The sequence below is a fragment of the Callospermophilus lateralis genome, chromosome 10 (assembly GCF_048772815.1).
Source record: "Callospermophilus lateralis isolate mCalLat2 chromosome 10, mCalLat2.hap1, whole genome shotgun sequence".
Classification (NCBI taxonomy): Eukaryota; Metazoa; Chordata; class Mammalia; order Rodentia; family Sciuridae; genus Callospermophilus; species Callospermophilus lateralis.
In genome coordinates, this window is record NC_135314.1 from 132820806 (window position 1) to 132847504 (window position 26699).

Below are 26699 nucleotides of genomic sequence, written 5' to 3' on the forward strand. Positions count from 1 at the left end.
TGGGAAGTGAGAATGGACCTAGGAGCTTGGCTGAAAACCAAGTTTGTGGACAGGGCAGAACGGAACAAGCAATCCCTGGGAAGGCAGAAACAATCTCTCGGGAGGCATCTCTGGGGCACAGAACAGGGATCAAGGAGGATGGTGGGGAAAGGTGAATGTGGAGGGGAACAGATGGTGGTCATACTTCAGGGGAAGGGGAATATGGGCTTCATTCAGCTTTGGAGAGTAAAACTCTGAAGGCAGAGGTAGGATGAGGCTGTGTCAGGAAGGATGTGGTTCAGATTTCTCATTAAGCCTCTCAGAGAGGGATCTTGCCTGAAGATATCTCTGCCCCCAACATGTGTGCCGAGCCCTTCTCAGCCAGGTGGTATTGGGGGTTTGTTGGAAACGCAGGCCTTCCTCTCCCTATTCTAACTCTCAAGCCTAGGAAACTGCTGGAGCCATCCCAAGTTGTCCCTTCAGATCCCCATCTTTGTCCACAGCAATGCCCCTACCTCCAGACAAGATGAAGTGGCACACAGAGAGTACACATTGGCTCAGGTCTCTGTTAGTGTATGTTTCATGCCTTCTGCCTTGAGTATAATGACTGGCTGTGACAGATACAGGGTGGGGACAGGTCAGAAGTCCTGGGCATAAAAAGAAGAATGCTTCAACTTCCTTTCCTTACTCTGCCAGGACCTTTGTGCTCCACACTGAGGGGGCAGGAACAGCTGTCAGCCCTGTGCCAAAAGATGGCCCTGGGAGCTGCCAGTTCCTATCCACAGTCCAGGCTCCTGAGCCAGGGGAGCATGCCTGGTCTGACAGCCTGGATCACCAGGGGGATGGAAGTGTCATCCCAGGGCGTGGGGTTCCAGATTGCCTTCAGAGCCGGGGTCTTACACAAAGTCTTTCAGAAGGGAACTGGCATTTGTTGGGCGTCTACTGTGCTAAGGTCTTCGCTGAACCCTTTTCCTACCCCTTCACTTGGACTTTAAGCACCTCTCAAAGAAAAGATCCTCAAAGCAAAAGAGGAAACCGTGGCGCAGGGAGGGAGGGGCTAGGCACGGCCTCCCAGAGGCATACAGTAGGCGCTCAAGTGTTAGTTTGCAGATTCCCACTGGGACCCTCTCCAAGCCCCCAGGGCTGGGGACTGGGGGTCTCCCCTATAAAGTATCCGGTGAGCAGAAGGCAACTTGGGTGCTACGGCATGCGTGCCGGAAACGCGTCCCAAGTTTTCGCGCGGACACTCAGCGTGTAGCTGGCCCCAAGGCTGGGAGGGGCGTCCGCTTCCCCTCCCTCCGCACCCCTCCTCCTCTATCGGGCGGGGGTTCCGGGAACCGGCCGAGGCGGGGCAAGAAAGCGGGCCGCCGCGCTGGTCGCTGAGACTCTGGCAGCCCCACAATCCTGTGCTTCCGTCTGTCCATTAGTCCGTCTGTCTGTCCAGCCATGGCTGCGCCGGTCCCGGCACGACCGACCCTGTTGCTGTTGCTGCTGCTGCTGTTACCGCCGCCTCCGGGTGGTGAGCCTGGGGGGAGGGGCGGTGTGTCCTGCCCAGGGACAGGGTCACTCACTTCCCTGTGCTGTGCCTAGGACAAGCCAGGCAGCACCAGCCTCACAGTGCTCCCCGCCTAATCCTAATACCCCCGAGGCGGTGCGCCAACTTTAGACGGACCTCTTCTCCACTCCAGCACTCCACCTCGCCTGAACTGCCCAGGCAACTGCCACCTTTGTTCTGTCCTGGCATGGGGATGAGGGTTCAGCCTTCCTCTGATGTTCCAGGGGATTGGGTCCCCAGAGGCTGGAGTAGGATTCCCTTGCCTGGCATTGACCAGGCATAAAAGCAAGGAGGCGGGGCCCCTCCCTCAGAGGCTGTTCCTCTCAGCCTGTGTTTCCTGATTGCCCCCCTCCACCAGTGGGTGTGTGTGGGGGGTTGGCCTTCATGGCCCTTGTGTTCCTGCAGGCGCTGGACTCGGTGTGGAAGAGACACCACCACCTTGTGTGTGATTGTAGACTGATGACTCATAGACTGGAGAGGGCAGGCTAGGGGCCTTTTAGGGATGGGAATTTAAAACAGTCTCCTGCCCATCCTTGAAGAGCCAAAGACACTTTGGGGCTGGTGATTTTCTGGAGGAGAAAGGCTTTGTTTCTGAGGGCTAAGACAAAACTGGAGGACCTGGGGTGGAGAAATGAGAAGGGGGAGTTCTGTACTTAGAATGAGTAACCCCTAGAGTGAGCAGGAGCCTGCGGGAGGATCCCAGGCCCCACGTCTGGGGAGCCTTGAGCAGAGTGATTGTCAGAAGAGCATTTGTATCGTGGCCTGGGCCTGAAAGACTCACCAGTATGTGTCTTCAGCCTGACCTGGCCTGTAGCTCTTGCTGTAAAGGCCCAAGTAAAGGTGGATTCAACTTAGCTGCCACAGCTGGGCCATGCTAAGAATACCTGTTTTCAGGTGGCCACCTAGCTGAGCTGGGCCTGTCAATGGTCCTAACCTCTGCTCTATAGCTTTGCCCAGAGAAGGGTTTTTCCTGGAATTGCCAAGAACAAAGTGCAGCCCCATGGCACTTTCTCAAGGAGTCACTCAGTTTCTCTGTCTTAAGGCTGCCCTCTTCATAACCTCAGGGTGCATGATACACCAACTACTCTGGGTTTCCAGACACTGCCTGGGGGCCTGGCCAGTTTAGGGTTGTGAAGTCTGAGGCCCACATGCTGTGCCAGGATTGTTTCCAGGCTTACTTTGGGGATTATCATCAGACTTGTCCTCAGCCTACTGTAGTCATATGGGCCTTTCTGACCTGGGTGTTCCATTAGGGGTCTGCCTTGGCAGAATCTAGTACTATTCCTCTGGCTTATGGGGTCTAAGTCTATGTTAAGGTAGCCTAAGGAAACATGAGAACATCTGACTGTAGCATCTTCCTCAGAGGCCTGGGTCATTGGTTTTCTCAGCATGATCTTGTATATTGAAGTTTGCAAGATTGTCACTAGGTTCCACCTCTGTGTCTGACAGTCCTTGTGAGAGCTCCAGGACTTCATATACTGTCACTGAGAACACAGACATTTCCTAAGCACCTGCTTTTATGGATATGTGTGATGGGTGTGACTGGCTGACTGAATTGGTCAGGAGTCAGCCTGCAGGCATTTGGGGGCTTGTGAAGGTCAGGCCCTTGCAGATGTGGTATTCAGTAAATTAAGCTGCTGTGGCTGAGTGATTTGGAGAGAAAATGAGGATTATAAACTGAATAGTCCAGTGTCTGGTCTCTGCAGGTGGTCAGGAGTATTACCATTAAACTGTGTACCTGTTGGTCTTGGCAGCTTCTGGAGGAGGTGTCTTGGAGTAAGGTCTGGAAGGATGAGTAGAGTTGAAGGTGGGAGATGAGAAACAGGCAGTATGGCTAGCCTGGAAAGTTGGAGTTATTTTTCAAGGCCCTTTGCAGTCTGCATCCTGCTTTGAGGACTCTGCTTGATCTTGAAGCAGTGGAAACCAAGGGAGGTCTGAGAGTGGGGAGAAGCCCAGTCAGACTCAAACTTGAAAATGTCATTCTTCATCAGAAGGTCAGCAGATTGGCAGGGGGAGAGAGTGAGATCAGTTAGGGCACCTCTGCTGAGGCCCAGGATAGAGGGCAAGGTTGGACAGTTGGCCACTGACAAGTATGGTCCAGAGCATGCTTGTGCTTGGTGGCTGTGCTGGGGAAGTCTCTGTGCCTGTGGGTCAAAGGGAACAGGTGTGCTTGTGTCTTCTAGTCCATGGCGAGGTGTGCATGGCTGCTCCTGGAAGCAACCTATTCCCTGAGTCCTGTCCTGATTTCTGCTGTGGTTCCTGTTTCGACCAATACTGCTGTTCTGATGTGCTGAAGAAATTCGAGTGGAATGAAGAAATGTGTGCTGTACCTGAGACCAGGTTGGTACACTGGTGGGTGATTGGAGCCTCATTGCCGCAGGAGAGTACTGCTCCTTAGGCCTGTCCACCCTCTTAAGATGATGACTGGGCATTGGACCCCCTCCTCTGGGCTTGATTCACTAGACCTACACAATTTGTCCTTTGCTCTGCTCCCCCATCTCAAGGGCACTGGCTTGCCCAGTCTTGGGCAGAGCAGGTTTCTTAGGCATTGGTCAGTGACCTCAGCTGGCTCTGTCCCTGTGGCTCACTCTGGGTGTGTACCTGTATCAACATGCCCTTAGGGTGGGCATCTGGGTGCCAGGTTGCTCCGACTAAAACCTCAGGGGTCACTCCAGGGGAATTGGGCTGCGCGAAATAACCACACAAGAGACAGAAATATCTTTTTCTTTGGGGGTGCTGTGACAGCTCCTCTGACCTTAAGGGTCCACAGAAAGAGAGAGAGCTCGCACATGCTGACCCCTTTTACTAAGGAGAAGCCATTCAAATGAGGCAAGGGGTCAAGTTTCAGGGGGCTGAGTCTACTTAATGATGTCTGCTGTCAGCAGGTTGACTGACATCTAGGTAGGCCACACCCAAGGACAGAGTAAGAGAAAGGGACACACAAAAGGTGTTTCCATGGAACATTCTATCCAAAACAGGGCAAGGGGTAATATTATAAAGGAATAGGTGAGCATAGCTCCACCCTTGGGGATGTAGGAAGGCATGCCCATGCACGAAGACACAGTCACTCGCACCCTAAAAGATGGGGGCAATCGTCTCCGTTACCCAGGCAACCAGATCTCAGAGTGACCACCGACAATGCCACAATGTCACACCTGTCAGCAGGGGAGACAGACACAGTCACCAGCTAGTCGGCCTCCTACATCTGGGTGTAAGTTTATCCATAGTGTGTGCATGCACCTGGTTGTGTGTGTGCTTTGTGTAGGGCACAGGGTATGAGTGTTATGTCCTCCCAGCATGACCCATACATTTACCCTGTATCTGGGGTATAGATTTTGTCATGGCCTTATACCAAGGTTTATCTCCCTTTGCCATATTCTGTGTTTTTTTCATGTTTGACCACAGATGTAGAGAGTTGAAGTGGTCATACTCCTCAGCTTATGTCAGGTGCTCATCACTGGTTTGGGCAAGACTAGTCCCTTTCTGCCCCCCCATCTTATATATTTACTTAAATCTTTCTGACCATTCTATTCCTCTCCTACTCCATAGGCAACCAGCCTACTGAGCTTAAGGTATATCCTTTAAAAAAAATACATGTGTGTGTGTGTGTGTGTGTGTATATATATATATATATATATATATATATATATATATATATATATATATAATTAGTTATAGGTGGATACAATACTTTATTTATTTATTTTTATGTGGTGCTGAGGATCAAACCCAGTGCCTCACATGTGTAGCACTCTGCCATTGAGCTATAGCCCCAGCCCTAGTTATATCCTTTAAATTGTGTTCTTGCCAAGTCTGTATTATGTTGTGGGCACATATGTAGGATTACAATGAACTCCCTTACTTTTTGCATTCTGTGTAGTATTTGTATGTTTCTGTGTGCACATCTGGCCTGTGCCCACCAACTGTGTGATTCTCCATGGTGTGAGTCCAAAAGTGTTACCATCATAGATGGCTGTGGTAGGTATCCTTATATAGTTCCTCCTTTCCTTTTTTTATGGAGCCTATAAGAATTACCTGAAAATATCTACTGGAGTACAATTTCTGGATCAGAGGGATGTCACTAAATTACTAAGGACTTCCCAGTGCTCTTGGGAGTGGCTGCATACCTCTCAGCCAAGATTGAGGGTTCCCGATAGATGGATCATATTCTACACTTTTACTTTCAGTTTTTGGGTATCTTTGTATTTCACAAATACCTTAATTTAAAAAATTTTTGATGTTGTTGTTGTCGTTTTATTTCTTCCCTTCCTTCCCTCACCCTGCCCCCCACCTCCTTCCTTTGTCTGTCTCACTATGTTGCCCAGGCGGGCTTCGAACTCCTGAACTCAACTAACTCTCCTGTCACAGCCTCCTGAGTAGCTGGGGACTACAAGTGTGGGCACCTGGCCTATGATAATTAAAAAAATAAATAAATAAAAAAGCAGGAACGTTTATTCCATTTAAGTGTAATGTATTGGCTGGAGGTGTAGCTCAGTGATAGAATGTATGCTTAGCAGGTGTGAGGTCCTGGGTTTAAACTCTGACACTATATAAAAAAAAAAGATGCTAAGCCGGGCACTGTGGTGCACACCTTTAATCCCAGCGGCTAGGGAGCCCAAGGCAGGAGTTCAAAGGCAGTCTCGGCAAAAGCAAGGTGCTAAGCAAGTGAGTGAAACCTTGTCTGTAAAATATAAAATAGGACTGGGGATGTTGGTCAGTAGTCGAGTGCCCCTGAGTTCAATCCCTGATACCAAAAAAAAAAAGGTGTTAAATGTAGTGAAGTTATTGATATTATAGAACTCTATTTGCTTCCTGAATAATGTCTTATAACCACTCAGTTTACATAATTCTCAACCCATCCCCCCAGATTGTTTTATATACTGTTACATTGTACACAATATACTCTGTGTATTATTGTATTGTACTGTTTATCTCTCTTGTTCTGTACTTCTGTACTTTCTTTTCTTTCTGTATTGTTTTTATGCCATTTTTTCCCACTATTTACTTCTTTTTTCTAACTCATATGCCTTTTAACCCTTTTTCTTGACTTATTGCACTGGCTAGATGCAGATGTCTATGTCTTATTTCAAATTTTGAGGGAGAGCATTCAGTCTTTCACTTATGATATTACCTGTAGCTTTTTAATAGGTGCCCTTTATTGGGTTGAGGAAGTTCCCTGCTATTCTTGGATTAATTGTAGTTTTTTTTTCTTTTTAGTTATAGATGGACACAATATATATTTTTTAGTAATATTTATTTTTTAGTTGTAGTTGGACACAATACCATTATTTTATTTATTTATTTTATGTGGTCCTGAGGATTGAAACCAGGGCCTCACACGTGCTAGGCAAGCACTGTTCCGCTAAGCCACAACCCCAGTCCATGGACACAATATTTTTGTTTTATTCATTCATTTTTATGTGGTGCTAGGCAAGCGCTCTACCACTGAGCCACAACCCCAGTACTCACTTGTAGTTTTAATTTTGAAGGGCTATTGATTTTTTTTTTTTTTGTATCAGGAATTGAACCCAGGGTTGCTGAGCGACATCCCCACCCCTTTTAAAATATTTTATTTAGAGACAAGGTCTCACTAAGTTGCTTAGGGCCTTGCTAAGTTGCTTAGACTTGCTTTGAACTTGTGATTCCTCTGCCTCAACCTCCTGTGCCACTGGGATTAGAGGTATGCGCCACTGTGCCTAGCAGGGTGTTGAATTTTGTCTAATGCTTTTTCTCTGTTGAGATTTTATGATATTTCTGTTTTATTCTCTTAATATGATAAATTATGTTAATCTCATTCTAAAATAATATTTTATTTGAGCATGGAACTTAGTTTTATGGCTATTCATTGAACTTAGGTTGATTGTATTTTTCTCTTGGCATATCGAAGGTTCTATTATACGCGGTTTTTTAGTGTCCATTATTTCTGTTCAGATAGGAGTAAAACAGTCAGTGTGTCCCTCATTTAAAATAAATCTGGCTAGGCAAGTACTCTGGCATGACCTCTACCCCTCAATAAAAATCTCTTCTGAGGGCTTTTTAAGATTTTTTTTCTTTGATATTGTTCAGTTACATTATAATATATTTAGGTATGGGTTCCTTTTAACTTTTGGTGCTATGTATTTGTGAACTTCTTAACTCTGTGGTTTAGTATCTCTCATTAGTTATGGAAAAATTTCTATCATTCCTTTTTTTTTTTCTTTTTTGGAAGTACTAGGCTTGAAACTAGGGCTGAGCTATATTCTCAGTCCTTTTTATTTTTTATTTTGAGACAGGTTCTTACTAAGTTGCCCAGGCTGGCCTTGAACTTTTGATCTTCTGCCTTAGCCTCCTGACTAGCTGAGATTTCAGGCATGTGCCACTGCACCTGGCTGCCATTATTTCTTTAAATATTACTCCTTCCCCGTGCTTCTCCTTTTCTTCTGAAACTCTAATTAGATACATGCTATTCTTCTCCCTCCAGTGTCTGTTTTCTAGCTTCTCTTCCATATTTTGTCTCCTTGATGCTTCCTGAATAATGTCTTGTAACCACTCAGTTTACATAATTCTCAACCTATCCACCCAGATTGTTTTATATAATTTCATTGTACACAATATATTCTGTATATTAGGCACAGGAAAGCACACAAAATAAATGTACAAACCAGTAATTTGTCACAAAACTTACTACCAGCATATACCACCACCCAGAAGAGAACATATATCTGCAACTCAGAAGTCTATTTGAGCCCACTACCAATCAGTATCTCTCCCACCACCTAAAAAGGTAACTATTATTCTAACTTTTACATAACTTTTTTCTTCTCTTTTCATTACTGGAAATTGAACCCAGGGCCCCACATATTCTAGGCAAATGCTCTACCATTGAGTTACACCACTAGTCCATTTTTTAGAGTTTTAAAAAATTCTTCTTGCCAGCATGGTGGTGCATGCCTGTAATCCCAGTGACTGGGGAGGCTGAAGAAGGAGAATCGCAAGTTCAAAGCCAGCATCAGCAATTTAGCAAGACTCTGTCTCTAAATAAAAAATAAAAATGGGCTGGGGATGTGGCTCAGTGGTTAAGAACCCCCAGGTTCAATTTCTGGTACCAAAAAACAAAAACAAAAAAAACCTTTCCTTCCTTCCTTCCTTCATTCCCTCCCTCCCTCCCTCCCTTGGTGTGCTTTCCCACTGAGCTACATCCCCAGCCCTTTTTTTCTTTTTCTTTTTTTTTTTTTGACACAGGTCTTGCTTAGTTGGTAAGGCTGAACTCAAACTGGCAATCCTCCTGCCTTTGTCTCCCAAGTAACAGGGACTATAGGCTACTGATTCTGGTAAACTTTTTTTTAGAGTTATAATGCTCAAGTATGCATCTCTAAATTCCATGGTTCAGTTTTGTCTTTCTTCTTGAGGGGAGAATAGCTTCTTTGGAGCCTTGAAGAAACTTTTTTTTTTGTATGTTGGGGTTGAACCCAGGGTCTGTTCATGCTAAGCACATTTTCTACTACTGAGCTACCCTGCCAGACACCAAAACTTCTTTAGGTAATAGATAACATACACATAAAATTAGACAAATCTGAAGTATATAATTTTAGTGAATTATCACAAGATAAAGACTTACATTTGGAGGGAAGGGAAGAATAGAAGTTCATTGGACTATACAAAGGAGAATGAAGGGAAGGGAGTGGAGATGGGAATAGGAAAGACAGTAGAATGAATTGGACTAACTTTCCTATGTTCATATATTAATATATGACCAATGTTTACTCCACATCATGTTCAACCTCAAAAATGGGATTCTAATTAGAGTAAGTTATACTCCATGTATGTTTAATATGCCAAAATACATTCTACTGTCATTTGTCTCTAAAAATAATTAAAAAAAAACCCTCACATTTATATAACCATAACCTATTCAGGCTAAGAATAGAGCATCATAGTACCCAGAAGCCCCTCACATTCCCTCTCATTTTACATCTCTTCTGTTTTCCCCAAAACAACTGTTTGCCAGCTTTCTCTTTCTCTCTCTCACATATACATACAGGTATGCCTACATACAAAATCTATATATCATACATAGATTGCCTGTGGTTTGGTGTGTTTTCTTTCTGTTAATATTGTGAGTTTGGTACACATTGTGTTATTTCCTTGGTGTATGGTATTATAATATTCACCATAACTTATTTATTCATTCTAATGTTGATGAATATCTGGGTTATTTTTATTTTTTTGTCTATTATAAATAGTTGCTGCTATGACCTATAACTATTCTTTTTTTTTTTTTTTTTTTTTGGTATTGGGAATTAAACCCAAGGGTACTCTACCACTGAACCATATCGCCAGCCCATTTAAAAATTTTTTAATTTTGAGATTAGGGTCTTCCTAAATTTCACAGTCTGGTCTTAAACTTGACTTAGCCTCCTGAGTTGCTGGAATTATTGGTATGCACCACTGTTCCCAGCTCTGCTTTGAGCATTCTTTTTTTTTTTTTAAGATTAAATCTATATTTTTAGTTGTAGATGGACCCAATACATTTATCTTATTTATTTACTTTTATGTGGTGCCAAGGATCGAACCCAGTGCCTTGTGTGTGAGAAGCAAGTGCTCTACCACTGAGCCACAATCCCAGCCCCTGCTTTGAGCATTCTTGTACATACCTTTTGGTACCCTTGTTTATGCTTTTCTTTTCTTTCTTTCTTTCTTTTTTTTGGGGGGGTGGGGATTATTGTGACTATGGGTTGAACTCAGAAGCCTTTAACCACTGAGGCATATCCTCAGGCCTTTTTTTTTTTTTTTTTTTTTAAGTTGTAGATGGACACAATACCTTTTTTAAAATTTATTTTTATGTGGTACTGAGGATAAAATTCAGTGTGTCACACATGCTAGGCAAGCAGTCTACCACTGGGCTACACTCCAGTCCCCTCAGCTCTTTTTTTGTTTTATTTGAGACAGGATCTTGCTAAATTGTTGAGGCTGGCCTAGAACTTGCAATCATCTGCCTAAACCTCCTGAGTTGCTGGGATTACAAGTGTTCACCACTATGTTCAGTTTGTTTGTTTGTTTGTTTGTTTCCTTCTTTCTCTCTCTCTCTCTCTCTTTTTCTTTCTTTCTCTCTCTTTTTCTTTTTCTCTCTCTTTCTTTCTCTCTCTTTTTCTGTTTCTCTCTCTCTTTATTTTTCTTTCTCATTTCTTTCTCTCTTTCTCTCTCTCCTTCTCTTTTTCTTTCTCTCTTTCTTTCTTCCTTTCTTTCTTTCTTTCATTGGGGATTGAACCTGGGGACACTTTACCATTGAGCTACAAATTCCGCCCTTTTTTTAAAAAAAAATTTTGTTTTGAGATATAGTCTCACTAAATTGTCCAGCCTGGCCTTAAACTTATGATTATCCTGCCTCAGCCTCCTGAGTCTTTGGGATTATAGGTATGTGCCACCATGCTCTACTTGCATTTCTTTTAAGTATATGCCTAATAGTAGATTAAGAAGGAATCAAGTTTCATTTTCAAATATAGATATCCAGTTGAACCAGGACCATTTACCGAGAAAAGTGTTTTTTTTTTTTTTTTAATCATTCTTCAGTGACAACTTTATTATCAACTTGAGTGTCTATATAGGCATGGATATGTTTCTAGGTTCTGTTCTGTTGCACTGGTCTATTTGTCTATCTTTGAACTAATAGAAGACTCACAATTACTGTAGTTTCATAGGAAGGCTTGATATTTTTCAATAAAGTCATGGTTATTTTTGGCCTTTGTATTTCCATATAAATTTTAGAATTAAACTGGTGCAATGGTGCATACCTATAATCCCAGTGATTTGAGAGGCTGGAGGCAAGAGGATTACAACTTTGAGGTCAGCCTGGGCAATTTATTGAGATCCTGTCTGGAAAAAAAAAAAAAAGGGCTGGGGTATATAGGTCGGTAGTACAGCACCCCTGGGATCAATTCTTAGCACTGTAACTTTTAGAATTAGTTTCATAAAACCATCTTGGATTGTATTGACTCTATAGACTATTGTATTTATTGACTGTGTATGATAGGCTGAGAATTTTCCAAAGCTTTTCTTTTCTTTCTTTCTTTCTTCTTTTTTTTCTTTTTCTTGCAGTGTTGGATATTGAATCCAGGGCCTCGTGTATGCTGGGTAAGTGCTCTACCACTGAACTTACCCCTAGGCCCAAATTTTCCTAATCTTTATTATGATTAGTTTTTGCTAATTCCATCTTTGATTCATTTCTTTCTTTTTGCATTTTACTATAAGCAGTCAAGAAAAATTAAGCTGCTCCTTCAACGTTTGCTTAGAAATTTCTTTAGCCAAATATCCAATATATTTCCTATTTCCTTTTCTCAGAATCACTCACTTTTTTTCCTTTAGTCTTTGTAAGATCTGCTTTTCTTTAGTCTCACTGTGTTCTCTTTTTTTTGTGGTGCAAGCGAGGCAAGCACTCTACCAACTGAGTTATATCCCCAGCCTTCACTGTAATATTAAACATGTTTTCCTAATGTGTCTGATAACTTCAGTACTTAAAGTCCCTGTGGATGTTTTTATTGTCAGTTATTGCTGTTGTTTTTCTGTTCCTGTTGTTTAGTGTCTTAGTGATCCTGAAAAGTTTTGATTGTGTGCTTGATGGTACATTTGCAAAATTGATTATAGAAATTTGGAGCTCAGGACTCTCCAGGGACATTAGCACTCTAAGATCATTTTGACTTGACTGCAGGGGCTGAGATGATTAGAAGCTCCTTTCTTCTCAAGAAACAGCTTTTCAGTCACAGTACAAGTGAATGAGTGTCATCAGGGCCTCCCACCCTTGTAAGGCTCCCTGTCACCTTGGCCTCTTGAAGCTCCAGATGTGCTGGTTGACTTCCCAGCTGCCTCTCTGAAATTGGCTAACTCCCCTAGGAGAAGAAAGACCTTGGGTATGATGCATATTTATGATCTTTGTTACCAGCCTTACTGCCACTGGGTCCCAGCTGTGTATTCTCCATGTCATTACCCTCCAATGCTTTCAAACTGATTATTTATTTATTTAATTAATTATTTATTTATGCAGTGCTGAAGATCAAACCCAAGGTCTAGCTCATGCTAGGCAAATGTTCTGTCCTGGAGCTGGCACAGTGGCACATGCCTGTAATCCCAGGGGTTCGGGAGGCTGAGATAGGAGGATTGAGAGTTCAAAGACAGCCTCAGGAGTGGTGAGGTCCTCATCAACTCAGTGAGACCTGTCTCTAAATAAAATACAAAATGTGGCTCAGTGGTCCAGTGCCCCTGTGTTTAATGTCTGGTACAAAAAAAAAAAAAAAAAAAAAAAACTACACAGAGTTAATTTTCAGCTCCACACTGATTTTTTTTTTTTTTAATATGAAAGTCACACTTTCAATATCAGGTGCCACTCATTGTACCTTGAGTGTGTCTTCTTGAAAAGAATATACAATTGTCAAATAATCTTTTAAAGAACTACACAAAATATGGACCACTTCACAAATTTTCATGTCATCCTTGTGCAGGGGCCATGCTAATCTTCTCTGTATTGTTCCAATTTTAGCATAAGTGCTGCTGAAGGGAGCAGCCCACAGTGATTTTGGGGGGTTGGGGTACTGGGGATTGAACCCAGAAGCATTTCACCACTGAGCCCTTTTATTTATTTTTTTATTTTGAGACAGAGTTGCTTAGTTGCTAAGTTGCTTAGGGCCTAAGTTGCCAAGGCTGGTCTGGAACTTGTGATCTTCCTGCCTCAGCCTCCCGAGTTGCTGGGATTACTGTCATGCGCCACTGAGCCCAGCTGGAATTGGCTTTAAAATAATTCAGAAAAGGGGGACTGGGGCTGTAGCTCAGCAGTAGAGCATATGCCTAGCATGCACAAGGCCCTCAATTTGATCCCCAGTACTGCTGTAACATAATTATAATCCAGGTTAAAAAAAAAAAAAAAAAAAGAAGGAAGAGGTATATGAAACAGTAGTGTTCAGAGTCCTGGTAACTATGGAAACGAGTGAAAGATACATAGTTCCCTTGAGTTCAATCCCTGGTAACCCCCCTCCCCCCTCCAAAAAAAAGCCAATTCCAGAATTACAAGAATTTCTCCTTAACTGTTAGCTTTCTTCATTAAAAATGAGGCCTTTAGACTTAGAATCAACATACTATAGTGATGCAGCCACGTCAATATTTATAGCAGCTCAATTCACAATAGCTAAACTATGGAACCAATCTAGATGTCCTTCAATAGATGAATGGATAAAGAAAATGTGGTATATATATTCAATATATTATATATATATATTACTCAGCTTGAAAGAAGAATGAAATTATGGCATTTGCTGATAAATGGATGGAGTTGGAGAATCATGCTAAACAAAATAAACCAATCCTCAAAACCAAAGGCTGAATGTGTTCTCTAATATGTGGTTGCTAATTCACAATAAATGGGGGCACTAGAGAAGTAGAGTTACCTTAGATTAGGTGGAGGGAAGTGAAGGGAGGGAAGGAGTGGAGAGGTGGGGATAGGAAGGATAGTAGAACGAAACAGACATTATTGTTTTATGTATATTTGTGACTGCATGACTAATGTGATTCCACAACATATACACTCAGAAAAAGGAGAAATTATATCCCAGCTATGTATAATATATAAAAGTGCACAAATTCAGTCTACTATCATGTATAACTAATTAAAACAAATTAAAAAAATTTTAAAAATGAGGCCTTTATATTTTTATTTATTTATTTTATTTTAGGTGCACTTAACCACTGAGCACAACCCCAATCCTTTTTATTTTTTTATTTGGGAACAAGGTCTTACTAAGTTGGTTAGGGCCTCACTAAATTGCTGAGACTGGCTTTGAACTTGTGATCCTCCTGCCTCAGTCTCTCAAGTTGCTGGAATCGCAGGCATGCTCTACAGTCAGGCTAAAATGGGTTCTTTAAGAAGAAATATGACTACCATATCAGTGACATATTTGGCGTAATTAACAGTAACTCTGTAACTTTCAATATTAGTGTGTGATCAGTTACTTCCCCTATCTTCCAGAATGCCTTTCCAGAGGTGGTTTGTTAAAGTCAGAATCCAGACAAAGTTATTTTATTAATTAATTTATTTTTACAGTGCTGGGAATTGCATCGAGCCTTATATATACTAGGTGTGTGCTTTACCACTAAGCTATACCCTCAGCCTTAGGTTACCATTTTTAATGTATCTATTGTACCTATGATTTTTCCCTTTTTATTCTACTTTTTTCCTCTGTTTTGTATCTTTTTCTTTTCCTTAATTAGTCTTGCTAGAGGTCTTTCAGCTTTGGATTTATCTTCTCTATTATTTTCTGTGGCTGTTATTTACTGTTCGGTTTCTTCCTTGTTTTGGGGGGGGGGTTCTCTATTACTTTCTTTTTTTTTTTATGGTACTGGGAATTAAACCTAGGGGTGCTCTACCTTTGAATTATACTTCCAGCTCTTTTAAGTTTTATATTTGCAGAGAGATTCTTGCTAAGTTATACATGTCTGACTCCAATTTTTTATTATTCTGCCTCAGCCTCTTGAGTAGCTGGGATTACAGGCATGCACCACTGTGCCATACTGTGTTGCTTTCACTTTTATCTTCTTCAGTTCAATAGTCTTATATATTTTTTAAAATTTTGGTATTGAGATTGAACCCAGGGGTACTTTACCAGTAAGCTACACTCTTTTTTTTTTTTTTTTTTTTTTTTTAATTTTGAGACAGCATCTTGCTAAGTTGCTTAGGGCCTTTGCTAAATTGTTGCTGCTGGTCTTGAACTTGTGATCTTTCTGCTTTGGCCTCCCAAGTCAATGGGATTATAGGTGTGCACCACCGTGGCCAGCCAATCTTGTTTAATTTTTAACCTTTTTTCTTTCCTGATAAATTCTACTAAAAAGTATAAATTTCCCTTCAAGAACTACTTAAGCTATATTTCATGAATTTTGATCTTACTATTTTTAAATAATTTTTTAATCTATATATTTGTTAATTTCCTTCATGATTTCTTATTTAACACACTATAATTCACAAGTTTTTAAAAAATTTGTCTTTTTGAATCATGTTAATTAAGTATGTGGGGTGTGTGTGTGTGTGTGTGTGTGTGTGTGTGTTTTGTTTTTTAAGCACTTCTTTTATTTGTTTATTTATTTATTTATTTGGTACCAGGGATTGAACTCAGGGGCACTCAACCCCACTGAGCCACATCCACACCCCTATTTTGAGACAGGGCTGCTTAGTGCCTCCCTGTTACTGAGGCTAGCTTTGAACTCAATCCTCTTGCCTCAGCCTATTGATCTACTGGGATTACAGGTGTGCACCACTGGACCTAGCCCTTTCTTGTATTTTTAACTTTGTGACAGCATAGTCTCCTGTTATTGGTTTGTAACCTTACCCTATGTGGTTAGAAAAGATATGTTGTATATCTGTCTTTTGAGAACTACTGAGACTTATTTTGTAACCTTATACGTGGTGTGTCCTGGATACTGTCCCTGGTGTGCCTGAGAAGAATGTGTGACATTGCAGTGTGAGATTTGGTGTGTGTAATAGCTCTTCTGGAGACCTTGAAAACTACCAGTACATGATAGCTTTGGTTCATGTTATGATTATGCTCTAAGATAGTGTGTTTGTTCCTGGTATGCAGGTGGGGTTCAAGTGGGTTTCTCATGAGCTTCCTTCTTTGCAGTGCACCCATCCACACGGAGCCACTGGAGCAGCTGGGCTCAGCGCTGAGGTTTGGATCTGGCTTTGACAGCGACCCCATGTCAGGGTAAATAAAACTGTGATGCAGCTTCCTGGTAGAGGTGACGAGTGGGCTTGGTGAGACCTGTAGGGGTGGGATGGTGCAGAGTCAACGCAGTGGGGCCCCAAGGAAGTTGTCATCATGTCTGGCCATCAGAACTTTTACTTACCTTTTTTGTACCAGGGATTGAACCCAGAGGCACTTAACCATGGAGCCACATCCCTAGCCCTTTTTAATTTTTAATTTTTGATTTAGAGAGAGAGAGTCTCACTAAGTTGCTTAAGGCATATATATATATTGGTGAAGCTGGCTTTGAATTTGTGATCCTCCTGCCTCAGCCTCCTGTGTCACTGGAATCATAGGTGCACATCACCGTGCTTGGCCACCAGAACCTTTAACTCTTATGTTGGAGACTTGTCTTCCTTAATGTGTTGGGGTGGGGGGCAGCTGTGATGGGGTGGGGCAGCGGTGACTGATAGGCTTAGGTGATAGAGGAGGAAGTGACAGGTGGTGAGGGCTGCAGTGATAAAATGTGAGGTAATGATGGTTGTTTTAGTCAGCTTTTTTTTGCTGCTGTAACTAAAGGACCTGACCAGCACAACTGTAGAGGAGAAAAGATTTATTTGAGGGCTTATGGTTTCAGAGGTCTCAGTCCGTCCGTAGAAGTCCAGCACCATTCCTTGGGGTTCCAGATGAGGCTGAATATCATGGCAGAAGAGTGTGGCAGAGGGAAATGGCTCACATTATCAGAAAGCAGAGAGAGAGACTCCACTCTCCAGATACAAAATATATACCCCAAAGCCATGCCCCAATTCCCACCTCCTCTAGCCACACCCTACCACTTCAGTCATCACTCAGTTAATCCTATCAGGGGATTAAATCACTGATTGGATTAAGATTTACATCCCAATCATTTCTCCTCTGAACCTTCTTGCATTGTCTCACACGTGAGCTTTTGGGGGACACCTCACAGCCAAACCATAACAATGGTGATGGTCATGGGGCAGTGGTGATCAGATGAGGCCGATGGTCAATGGTGGCAGTCTTGGTGGTGGGGTAATGATGGCTATGATGGGGGCAATGATAGGGGCAGTGAGTGTGGTGATAAGGTGATAATGGTGGGGCAGAGGTGCTGGGAGAGTAGATGCGATGGTTATTATATCAGAGTTTATGGATCATAGTCACCAGTCACTGTGTTGAGACCCTCATCTCAGGGGACCTAGAAGCAACCCTGTTCCCCAAACTCCAGTCTCCTGGACCAGGCTCCTGCCCTGTCTTGTCACCACCATTACAGGTGTTCAAATGCATGTTTGTGTGGGTAGAGTGAGCATGCAGCCATGTGTGCATGTGTTTTCTGAGTGGAATCTGTTTCCTGAGCTGTCTCCTGCCCTGAGGTGTCTGTAAGTTCCTTTCAGCAGAAGGGGCCCACTCAGGCCTAGTTGCCCCTGTTTTCCTTTCCTCCTTCCTTCCTTCTTTGCTTCCCTCCTTCCTTCCTTCTTTCCTTCCCTCCTTCCTTCCTTCTTCCTTCCTTCCCTCCTTCCTTTCCTCTTTTGTAGTCCTGGGGACTGGTTGTTCTTTTGGCAGGACAGGTACTGAGACCTCAATGAGCTCTTCCACATCCAGGGAGAGCCCTCATGCAGGAACATGGGCTTTCAGGTGGCCCCATAGGATATTCTGATACCCAGCTATTGTAGACCTGGGGGCAGCCAAGACTGAGCCTCAACTTGAGTATAGTGGGTACTATAGAAGGTAGTGTGCAGTGCTGAGGTCTACGTGGTATTTTATTCTCTTTTTATCCTCTAGAGAAGCCAGACCACTCTGGCTTCTCTAGAGGATGAAAAGAGCAGATGGAGTGGGTATGGCAGACAGCCAGTGGAAGAAGCTGTGGCCCGCTGGCCAGAGGTGTTGGAGGTGAGCGGGGAGTTAGTACTTGAGGGGAAGGATAGGGGGAGGGGGAAGATGGAGTCTGGCCTTTAGCAGCTGCCAGCCAGCAAGACACAAGAGGGTGGACAGACATAGGGGCTGCCCTGGTCTCTTCTTTGGAGACCGGGCTGGGCATCCATCCCTGTGTGGGGATACAGGGCATATGCAGGATAAGTCCTACTCAGATCCTTTGGGTGAGAAGAGTGAGAAAAATGTTGAGGACTGAATCTGAGGGTCAGCGGTGTTTGAGAAATGGCAGCAGGAGGAGATGAGAGAAAGGGTTCAGAGAGGGGAGAGAACATCAGGAAGTTCAGGAAGGTAGTATTGTAAACTGCACTGTGAGTTGGGGACATCACCTTGCAGAGGCATGGTGCCCTTGGCAAAAGCTGTTCAGTGGAGTAGATTGAGAATTGAGTTGAAAGTGTGTACAGTAAGACAGCTCCCTGGAGAGACTTGGCAGTGAACAGAGGAGTGAGATAGGAATTGGAGGAGGAATTAGTGTGCAGGACTTTATTGGCAGTGGTGGAGACTTGAGCTGTGAGAGTACAGAGGTGATGACATAGAATAAGGAGTCTTTTTCTTTCTTTTCTTTTTTTTTTTTTTTTGATACTGGGGATTGAACTCAGGGGCACTTGACCACTGAGCCACATCCCCAGCCCTATTTTGTATTTTATTTTGACAGGGTCTCACCAAGTTGCTTAGTGCCTTGCTTTTTGCTGAGGCTGGCTTTGAACTTGTGATCCTCCTGCCTCAGCCTCCTGAGCTGCTGGGATTACAGGCATGTACCACCATGCCCTGCTATCAATGATACTTTTGTGAACACCCTCAGGTGGTTGCCTTTCCGAGACCCTAGGAGACACCCTTTCTGCTGGGTATTCCTGTGTACCATCCTTGGCTAAGGGCTCTGTTTGCCTACTAGAGGGTTGGTTCTTTGGTGGAGGTCCAGTTCCTGCTGCCCTGGCTGTGGCCAGGATCTTGGGAGAAGCCTAGAAGAGGAAAGGCCCTGTGGGCCAGAGGTCTGCACCAGTTCTGCCCTCATTTTCTCTTATCAGCTTTCCTCTTTTCCTCATCTTGAGCCCTCACCTTTGGCTCTCATCTCTGGGTTACTTCTTGGGTTCCCGAAGAATGAGGCACCAGGTTCTTAGAGCACAGGGACCTGGAAGAGCCCAGACCTGCCTCACCTTGAGACATCACACCCTGCCTGGGTTGTGTCCTCCTTCAACGAGGACCTTGGCTTCCCACAGTATGGCCGTGTGGCCTATTGGCTTTATGTCAGCCCAGGTCTTCTCTACCTTGCTTTGGCAAGTGACTCTTGCCCTGCCCTGTTGAATGGTTGGTGGCCTGCATCCACTTGGTATGTTTCCTCTTTAGAGTTTTGTTGGTCCCCCTATCACTGTTGTTTTGGATCCTGATTTCATTGTCCTGTCCCAGCTCCTTGCCACTCACAGGACTATTGGACTTGACTGGTATGTTTTCAAGGACCTGAGTAGTAGAATCCTATGGTCATAGTAACTGGGGGGCCAGTCACTATTGACCCTCTGCCCTGACTCTGCTGTGACAATGAGCAGGAAAGACAGGTCCATGAGGTGAGATGTGAGAGCATCATGAACCTGGGCTGTCTTCCTGTCCTCAAAGTGTTCTTTCTGTGGTTCTTGGGCCCACGCACTGCATCATAGACTGTCTGGTGTCTTGCCAGTATCATGGGTTGTCTTAGTTCAGAGACAGCTCTTTTATTGTCTAAACACTGGGCATCTGCCACCTCCTGGAGGCCCTCAAGCCCCAACCCTACCTGGGCTGTTCGCTCCATTGATCTCCTGCTTAGGCTGACTCTGCCTTCTGAACTTGATCTTCAGACTCCTTGATTTTGGCTTGATCCCATTTTGGGGACGCCCCTTCCTTCCTATTGATGGTGTAGTTCCATTAATTCTGAAACCTGATGTGGCCGTGGTCCTCTGCCACATTCTGCAACCGCTCTTGAATGTTGCTTGGTTTCCCCAGAGCATCATGCCTGACAGTCCTGCCAGGAGCTGCCCTTGGGGTCCCTGAGTGAATTTATTAATTCATTTATTAGGAACCTGCTATGTTTTAGGCCCTGGAAATATAGTAATTGCCTAAGGCAGGCGTAAGATGCAGTTTATTAAGTGCTCACACAAAGGAATTATTATTATTATTATTATTTTTTGGTGGGGAGGTGGTTTACCAAGGACTGAACTCAGGGGCACTGGACCACTGAGTTATATCTCCACCCCTATTTTGTATTTTATTTAGAGACAAGGTCTTGCTGAGTTACTTAGTGTCTTGCTTTTGCTAAGGCTGGCTTTGAACTCATGATCTTCCTGCCTCAGCCTCCCTAGCTGCTGGGATTACAGGCATGCACCACTGCACCCAGCACAAAGGAATTCTTGTTTACATATTGAGGTAGAAAGGAACTTAATTCTGTAAAAGCATTTGTCAAGAAGCCTGACTCATCTGTAGGGAGCTGATGCTTTGAACTGAGGTTTGAAGAACAAGAAGGAATTAATTATGTAGGAGTGAGAATGGGGGGAAGAAAAGCACCCACCAGGCAGAAGGACCTGCTTGTGCAAAGGCCCTGAGGTAGGACACAGCATAGTACTTTCAAAAACTGAAAGGTTCATGTGACTGGAGCACAGACAAGGAGGGAGTGTGAGAGTCCTAGATCATGACAGACTTTGTAGCTCTAACAAGGAGTTTTATTTGAATTTTTAGTTAAAAATTGGAAATTTCTTTAAGTTTATGTCTAGTGCCAAACTCCAGACTTTTTTCTTCTTTAATTGTCAACTATAATATACATACAGAAAACTACACATATACCCACAATTTAGCAAGTACTTTACTTATAAAGCAAATTACTGTTTCCAACAGCTAGAAGAGTCATAGTGTACATTTGAGCAGGGGGTGCCATGGTCAGACCTGGTAGGATGGTGCACTGGGGTGGCAACTGCCTCTTAGTAAGGCCAAATAGAAGCTTGGAGAGTATGCTGGTAGAAGAGGAGAAGCAAAAGGGACCTGCTGGAAGTATCATGTTTGTTATCCAGGGTCCTAGGGTTGTGCTGGAGGGGGTAGGTGGATGAAGGTGCTCATCTGGGAGAATGGCTGCAACAGAGTAGGCAGTAGGGTGGTGAGGAGCTAGAGGTGAGCTTGTGTGTTGTTCAGGCATGCCCAGGCTGGGGCATCTCTCAGATCCCCCAGTGGAGCTATTCTGGGTAGCAGACATCTGAGGCAAGTGAGGATCAAAGGCGGCTCCGAAAGTCTCCCAGTGCCTTGGCTTCTCCTTCTCCCCCTTAGTCCCCTCCTGGCTGCTGGCACCTGGGCCATGACTGTGTCTTTAAGAGGGTGGCTCCAGAGCCTCTTGTGTCTGTCTTTCCTGCCGCTGACGTCAGGGATGGGCAGGACCCAGGAGGCGATTTGCTTTTCTTTTCCTTGAAAGGGGAGGAGATTGAAACTGAGTGGCCTCTCTTGAAAAGGGGAAATTCCAGGCATGCAGGAGGCCCTAGGGTGAAGGCGGAGGCTAACATGGGGTGAGCTTGGGCGCCATTCTTTAGAGACTGAGACAGGAAACAGAGCTTGCTCCAGAACTGACGCTGGCTCTGCCTGGGCATGTCATTGATTGTGTATGAATGTGGGTTCCTACATTCCTGCCTCTAGTTGGGCAGGGAGACAGCTATGGTCTGATGGTCCTGTCTTAAGGGCTTGTACTGGCCACTTGGTGGTGACGGCTCCCATCCTGGGAGCTTGCCTGGGTGCTTTTGAGCCTAGAGTGTGCAGAGCCTATTCTTTGGCTGGGGAGCCCAGCCATACTGAAAGTGTGTTGCCCTTCTGGGCTGTGAACTGGAAGCCCATGTTGGGGTAGGGTGGGACCCACACCCTCCCTGGCCTCCAAGGGGCACATGCCCTGTAGGTAACAAAGCTATTTCCAACTTTGAATGTACGTGGTGCATTTATTTACCAAGCATTTACCTTCTATAAGGATACTTTGGGGCCCCTGGGAACATGGGAGGATAGTAAGGGGCCCTGTCTGTCTTTGGAAGTCTGTTTTGGTGAACTTCCTACCCTGCTTTTTCACAGGGCAAGCCCTCATTCTGTGGGCACCTGGGTTGGTCAGGGAAGTCTCTTACAGAGACCACTGCTCTGTCCACCCTGCCCCTCCAAATCATCCTGTCTACTTTTAGCTTTCTCATCTAGGAAGCAACCATGCCACAGTACCTGGCTTGTGGCACGTTCCTGATAGCCATCTGCTTTGTGGTTGCAGGGGCAGGGGTGGTGATGGACAAGGTGTATATGCAGGGTGGCTCCCGTCCTGAGAGGGGAGCAGAGGACAGACCCTGGGCTAGGAGCTTTACAGAGCTCCTAGCTCACAAATAACCCCATTTTACATGTGAGGAAACTGACACTTAGACAGGTTCAACTACACAACTAGGAAGTTTCGGTATCTATATTGCTTAGAGTCTTTTTTGGTAAGAGGGATGTTCCTTGGAGCAGTTGAGGTATGGACTGCTTCTCCTGGGAAGGGGGAGGGGCCTTGGGTCATGACCAGCTCTTTGGCAGGTTTGGAGCAACTGTAGCCATCGGCCTCACCATCTTTGTGCTCTCTGTTGTCACCATCATCGTCTGCTTCACCTGCTCCTGCTGCTGTTTGTACAAGATGTGCCGCCGACCACGTCGTAAGCATGCCCCACACCCCACCCCTCATCCTACCGGGACCCTTCTTCTATGCAGGTCCAGATTCCTGGACAGGCAAGGGCAGCTGACCAGAGCCCTACTTTGGCCAAGCTGGAGGGATGAGGGGCAAGCCAACCGAAAGACCTGGGGAACTGGAGTGTCTTAACTGGGATTCTCTTTGCAGCCGTTGTGACCACCACCACTGCCACCACTGTGGTGCATGCACCTTACCCTCAGCCTCCAAGTGTGCCCCCAAGCTATCCTGGACCAACATACCAGGGCTACCATCCCATGCCCCCGCAGCCAGGAATGCCAGCAGCACCCTACCCGACACAGTACCCGCCACCCTATCCAGCCCAGCCCATGGGCCCACCAGCCTACCATGAGACCTTAGCTGGTGAGTACCACTGCAAATTCTGTGACCCTGCCTGCCCCTCAGCTCATGCCTGTGCCCCCGTATCCCAGGGTATGTCATTGGATGTTTCTGTCCCTTTCTGCTAGCCAGCCCATTTGCATTACAGCCCACTGTGCCACAGCTAACCAATGTCCTCTTTACTTTCAGGAGGTGCAGCCATGCCATACCCTGCCAGCCAGCCTCCTTATAACCCAGCCTACATGGATCCCCCAAAGGCAGCTCCCTGAGTTTGCCTCTCTAGCTGCCACTTGATTATGTTGTGTGTGAGTGGTGTGCAGGCACAGTTCTTTACTGCCCTGTGTGTGGTGTGTGTGTCCTGTCTAGGCACGTGGCTTCCTCTGATACTGACCAGGTAGGGAACAATCCTTGCCAGAGTAGGCTGGGACCAAACTTTTGCTTCCTCACTTGAAATCATGCTTCCTGAAATCTCAAGCATATTCAAAGAATGGGGTAGGTCTTTTCCAACTCACTCCAGGGTTACCAGGTTCAGTCTGTCACATTAGGATTGAAATTTTTATGGGCACCATGGGCCATGTATTCTGGTTTTAGGAATGGCCAGTTGCTGCTCAAAATCATGGCTTTTTCCTAGGGTTTGGGTTACCCTTTGCAGAGCCTGTGCTGTGAAACAGGCAAGTAGACAAAGTATGGTCAGTGGAGGTTGGTCGGCTCCTGATGTCAACACACCCCAGGCACAGTCCCATCTACTTGACAGCTCTCTATCTGGACTGTCCTTCCATCCTTCCTGCAGGGCCAGATGCACTCATGATTCCTACCACCTACGGGGAAGCTGTCTCCCTTGCTGCCCAGCCCCTGCCACAGGTGGGCAAGGGGGCCTGTCCACCAACACACTCAGGTATCCTTCCTGCAGTGTTTTTTACTTTTAGCCAAATGTTTTGCCTGTTTTCTGTTTTAAGATGTGTGATAGTTGATGTGAAGCTGAAATGTATGGAGAGAAATTGATCCACAACCTAACCTCTGATACTCTGTTTCCTCTGGTCCTAGCCTCATATACCCCAATCTATAGTTGTCCTGGCAGTAGGGACACCAGGGCCAAGGGACCATCTGGACCAAAGGTGAGGGTGGGGGGCTTGGGTGGCAGCTCTGACCCAGATACAAATACCTCGGTGTACCCTGCCCCTGTTAATGTTTGACCAGGTCTGTTTTAGCTTTCAATCTGTTAATGTGTTTCTAAGAGTCTAGAGTCTGCACCCTTGTTTATAATAAAAACAAATATTTAGAGCTGCCGTCTCCTTTTTTTTTTTTTTTTCAGAGCCTTAGTAACTGGGATTGAGCCTTAGGCTGAGTATTGTTTCCATTCACTATTTGGATATATGTATTTTCCCTACTTTTACTGGGCTCAAAGGTTTGCTTATTTTGTGAAGAGAGTAAGGGACAAGGACTACTCCCCAGGTCCCTAGTACAGGTAGAAGCCCCAGCTGCCAAGGAAGCTAGGAGGCAAATGACTACTCAGTGTTGTGGGGGGTCTTTATTAGATTTTCCTTCTCAATCTACTGCCCAGGTGTGGCCAGGGATAGTCCATACAATGTGGCTATTGCCAAGGTGAGGAAGGCCAGCAGGCCCAGAGGGGCCAGCAGCCCCTCCCGGGGTGGGATTCCAGGGACTATTGTTGAAGTAACAGCCTTGGGTCTTCTGCTTTCACCAATGCTGGGACTAGCATTCTTGGTAGTGGCTAAGGGTGTAGTGGCTGTGACCGCAGACCGTTTTGGGTTGGTCCTAGAAGAGGCCGTGACCCCATACATGGGCCTGATGGTGCGAAAGGGCTTGGCGTGAGTATCCACCCACTGCAGCAGGGCCTTTGGCTTCCACTGACATATGCTAAGCAGAGCTAAAACATCACCCTCAGCCGTGTGTGAGTCCACTGGGGCCTGCCCATATAGGCGGGTATAGATACTGCCCAGGCTGTAGCTCTTCCTTGGGCCATGCTCTGAGGGGCTGCTAGCTTGTTCCAAGGCCTTAAGGGCAGCAATGCTGTCCACACAGAAAGCACCATCCAGAATACTGGCAAGACCCAGCATAGCCAACTCTGCCTGGAGCAGGGGGAAGTCGTAGCGATCACCGTTGTGTGCCACTAGGCACCAAGGCTGTGGCTGGCGCTGCAGGAAGGCTTGGAGCAGGTTGGCCAGGTTGTTATCAAAGCGTTGACGCCCATGTGCTGCGAGCACAGCTGTGCTCAGACCTGTGATCTCGCTGGCTGCAGGACTGCAGGCTTTCCCAGGAGTCACGCACAGTGAAAGCTTGTCTGTCACGCGTGGTGGCAGGGGCACTGTGGGTGGTGACCCTTGAGAGGTGAGAGTATTCTCCAGGGCACATCTGTGGACAGCCAGCAGGCACAACTCCGTGATCTTGGGTTGGGAGAAGGGCAGACCAGTGGCTTCCAGGTCCAAGAAGATGAGGGTCTGCATGGGACCAGGAGGTGGGGCCTGTGAGCCCATGCTGGGGTAGGTACCTGCTGCTGTGCCTGGGAAGGAGCATGAGGTTGGTGGTGGAGCATGTGAATGCAAGGGAAAGATCTGAAGTGAGCAGGGTCTGGGGGCAGGGGTGGGAGGAGAGTGGGCATAAGTACATTGTAGGTTTTGCCTGCACAGTCAGGCACTGTCTGAGAGCTCTAGAGCCCATTTTCAGGGCAGGAAGTTGGTGAGGGTGGGGTAGCTTCCTTAGAGGATGACTGTACGTTTGGGGAAGGTTCCCTCTTCCTCACATGGGTTTGGTCCCACCCTTAGTGCCCACCTAGTACAATGTGGGGGAAACCCATGACATTCTTGCCCTGCCCCATCCCCTTGAGGGTCCACACTTACCGGAATAGGGAGGCAGCAGTGACTAGGAAGAGTCAGGCACGCACACTCTTGCTGGCCCTGTTGTTGGCAGCAGTGGCGGGAAGTGAAGCTGGGTCTGGGCCCGCCTGCGAGCCTGCCTCGTGAGCAAGGCCCGCCCTGCTCATCAGCTTGCCTAGTCTGTGCCTCTTTTGCTAAAATCCCTCCCTCCCCAGGCATCCCAGAAGGTCTGCTCAGATCCACAGCTGTGGGCCTGCTGGCTGACACTGTGCACGGGGGCCCTCACGCTGCTAAGAGCCCACAGAGAAGACACTGCCTCAGCTGTCTCTAGGTGCCAGGTTAGTTCCAGGTCTCAAGCAATGCTGTGAGCTCCTGCCATGGCCCTTTTGTGCCTAGTCCTCGGCCTACTTTCCCAGGTTTAGTTCTGGCCTAGGGCAGCCTCCTATCTGCCACACAATGGTTTCTCCCCACGGCCCCAGCCAAAGCAATGACTCAGGACAATTCCACCAACAGGCCAGGGCTTTCCTCAAGGCAGATTAGTTACCATGGGGACCGTCTCAGTTCCAGCCAGGGAGATGGTGGGGGAGGCGTCTAGTCTTCCTGGGTCCCCGTCCAGTTCCTTCCCTCCCACTCAGCCAAAGAGATCAGAGAAACAACGCATTCTC

General features: G+C 45.7%; 2 protein-coding genes and 1 non-coding gene across 4 annotated transcripts; 1 reads left to right on the forward strand and 2 right to left on the reverse strand.

Annotated features, from left to right (window-relative positions):
- The first annotated feature begins 1316 nt into the window (after nt 1-1316).
- Nucleotides 1317-24481, forward strand: Shisa5 (shisa family member 5). Of its 2 annotated transcripts, XM_076868376.2 has the most exons (6): nt 1317-1498; nt 3718-3874; nt 16168-16251; nt 22714-22829; nt 23012-23224; nt 23390-24481. In XM_076868376.2, the coding sequence occupies exons 1-6, from the start codon at nt 1426-1428 to the stop codon at nt 23467-23469; spliced, it is 723 nt and encodes a 240-aa protein (XP_076724491.1). In that variant the 5' UTR covers nt 1317-1425; the 3' UTR covers nt 23470-24481. The 2 variants fall into 2 exon arrangements, with proteins under 2 accessions (XP_076724491.1, XP_076724492.1); XM_076868377.2 differs by lacking the exons at nt 1317-1498; nt 3718-3874; nt 16168-16251 and adding an exon at nt 20468-21686.
- On the reverse strand, nt 12961-13067 carry LOC143409083 (U6 spliceosomal RNA). Its single transcript, XR_013092594.1, has one exon. It is a non-coding gene; the product is annotated as a U6 spliceosomal RNA (small nuclear RNA).
- Nucleotides 24482-24727: 246 nt separating the features above from the next.
- On the reverse strand, nt 24728-26141 carry Trex1 (three prime repair exonuclease 1). Its single transcript, XM_076867373.1, has 2 exons — nt 26059-26141; nt 24728-25721 (listed from the first exon to the last, which is right to left on the reverse strand). Exon 2 carries the CDS (start codon nt 25693-25695, stop codon nt 24751-24753), a length of 945 nt encoding a protein of 314 aa, XP_076723488.1. The 5' UTR covers nt 25696-25721; nt 26059-26141; the 3' UTR covers nt 24728-24750.
- Nucleotides 26142-26699: the final 558 nt, after the last annotated feature.

Excerpts from the sequence above, each read along its gene's own strand:
- Shisa5 (XM_076868376.2), top strand. The coding sequence starts at position 1,426 with ATGGCTGCGCCGGTCCCGGCACGACCGACCCTGTTGCTGTTGCTGCTG. Across the intron at positions 3,875-16,167 it reads TGTGCTGTACCTGAGACCAG|TGCACCCATCCACACGGAGC; the intron begins GTTGGTACACTG and ends CCTTCTTTGCAG. Across the intron at positions 23,225-23,389 it reads CTACCATGAGACCTTAGCTG|GAGGTGCAGCCATGCCATAC; the intron begins GTGAGTACCACT and ends CTTTACTTTCAG.
- Trex1 (XM_076867373.1), bottom strand. The coding sequence starts at position 25,695 with ATGGGCTCACAGGCCCCACCTCCTGGTCCCATGCAGACCCTCATCTTC.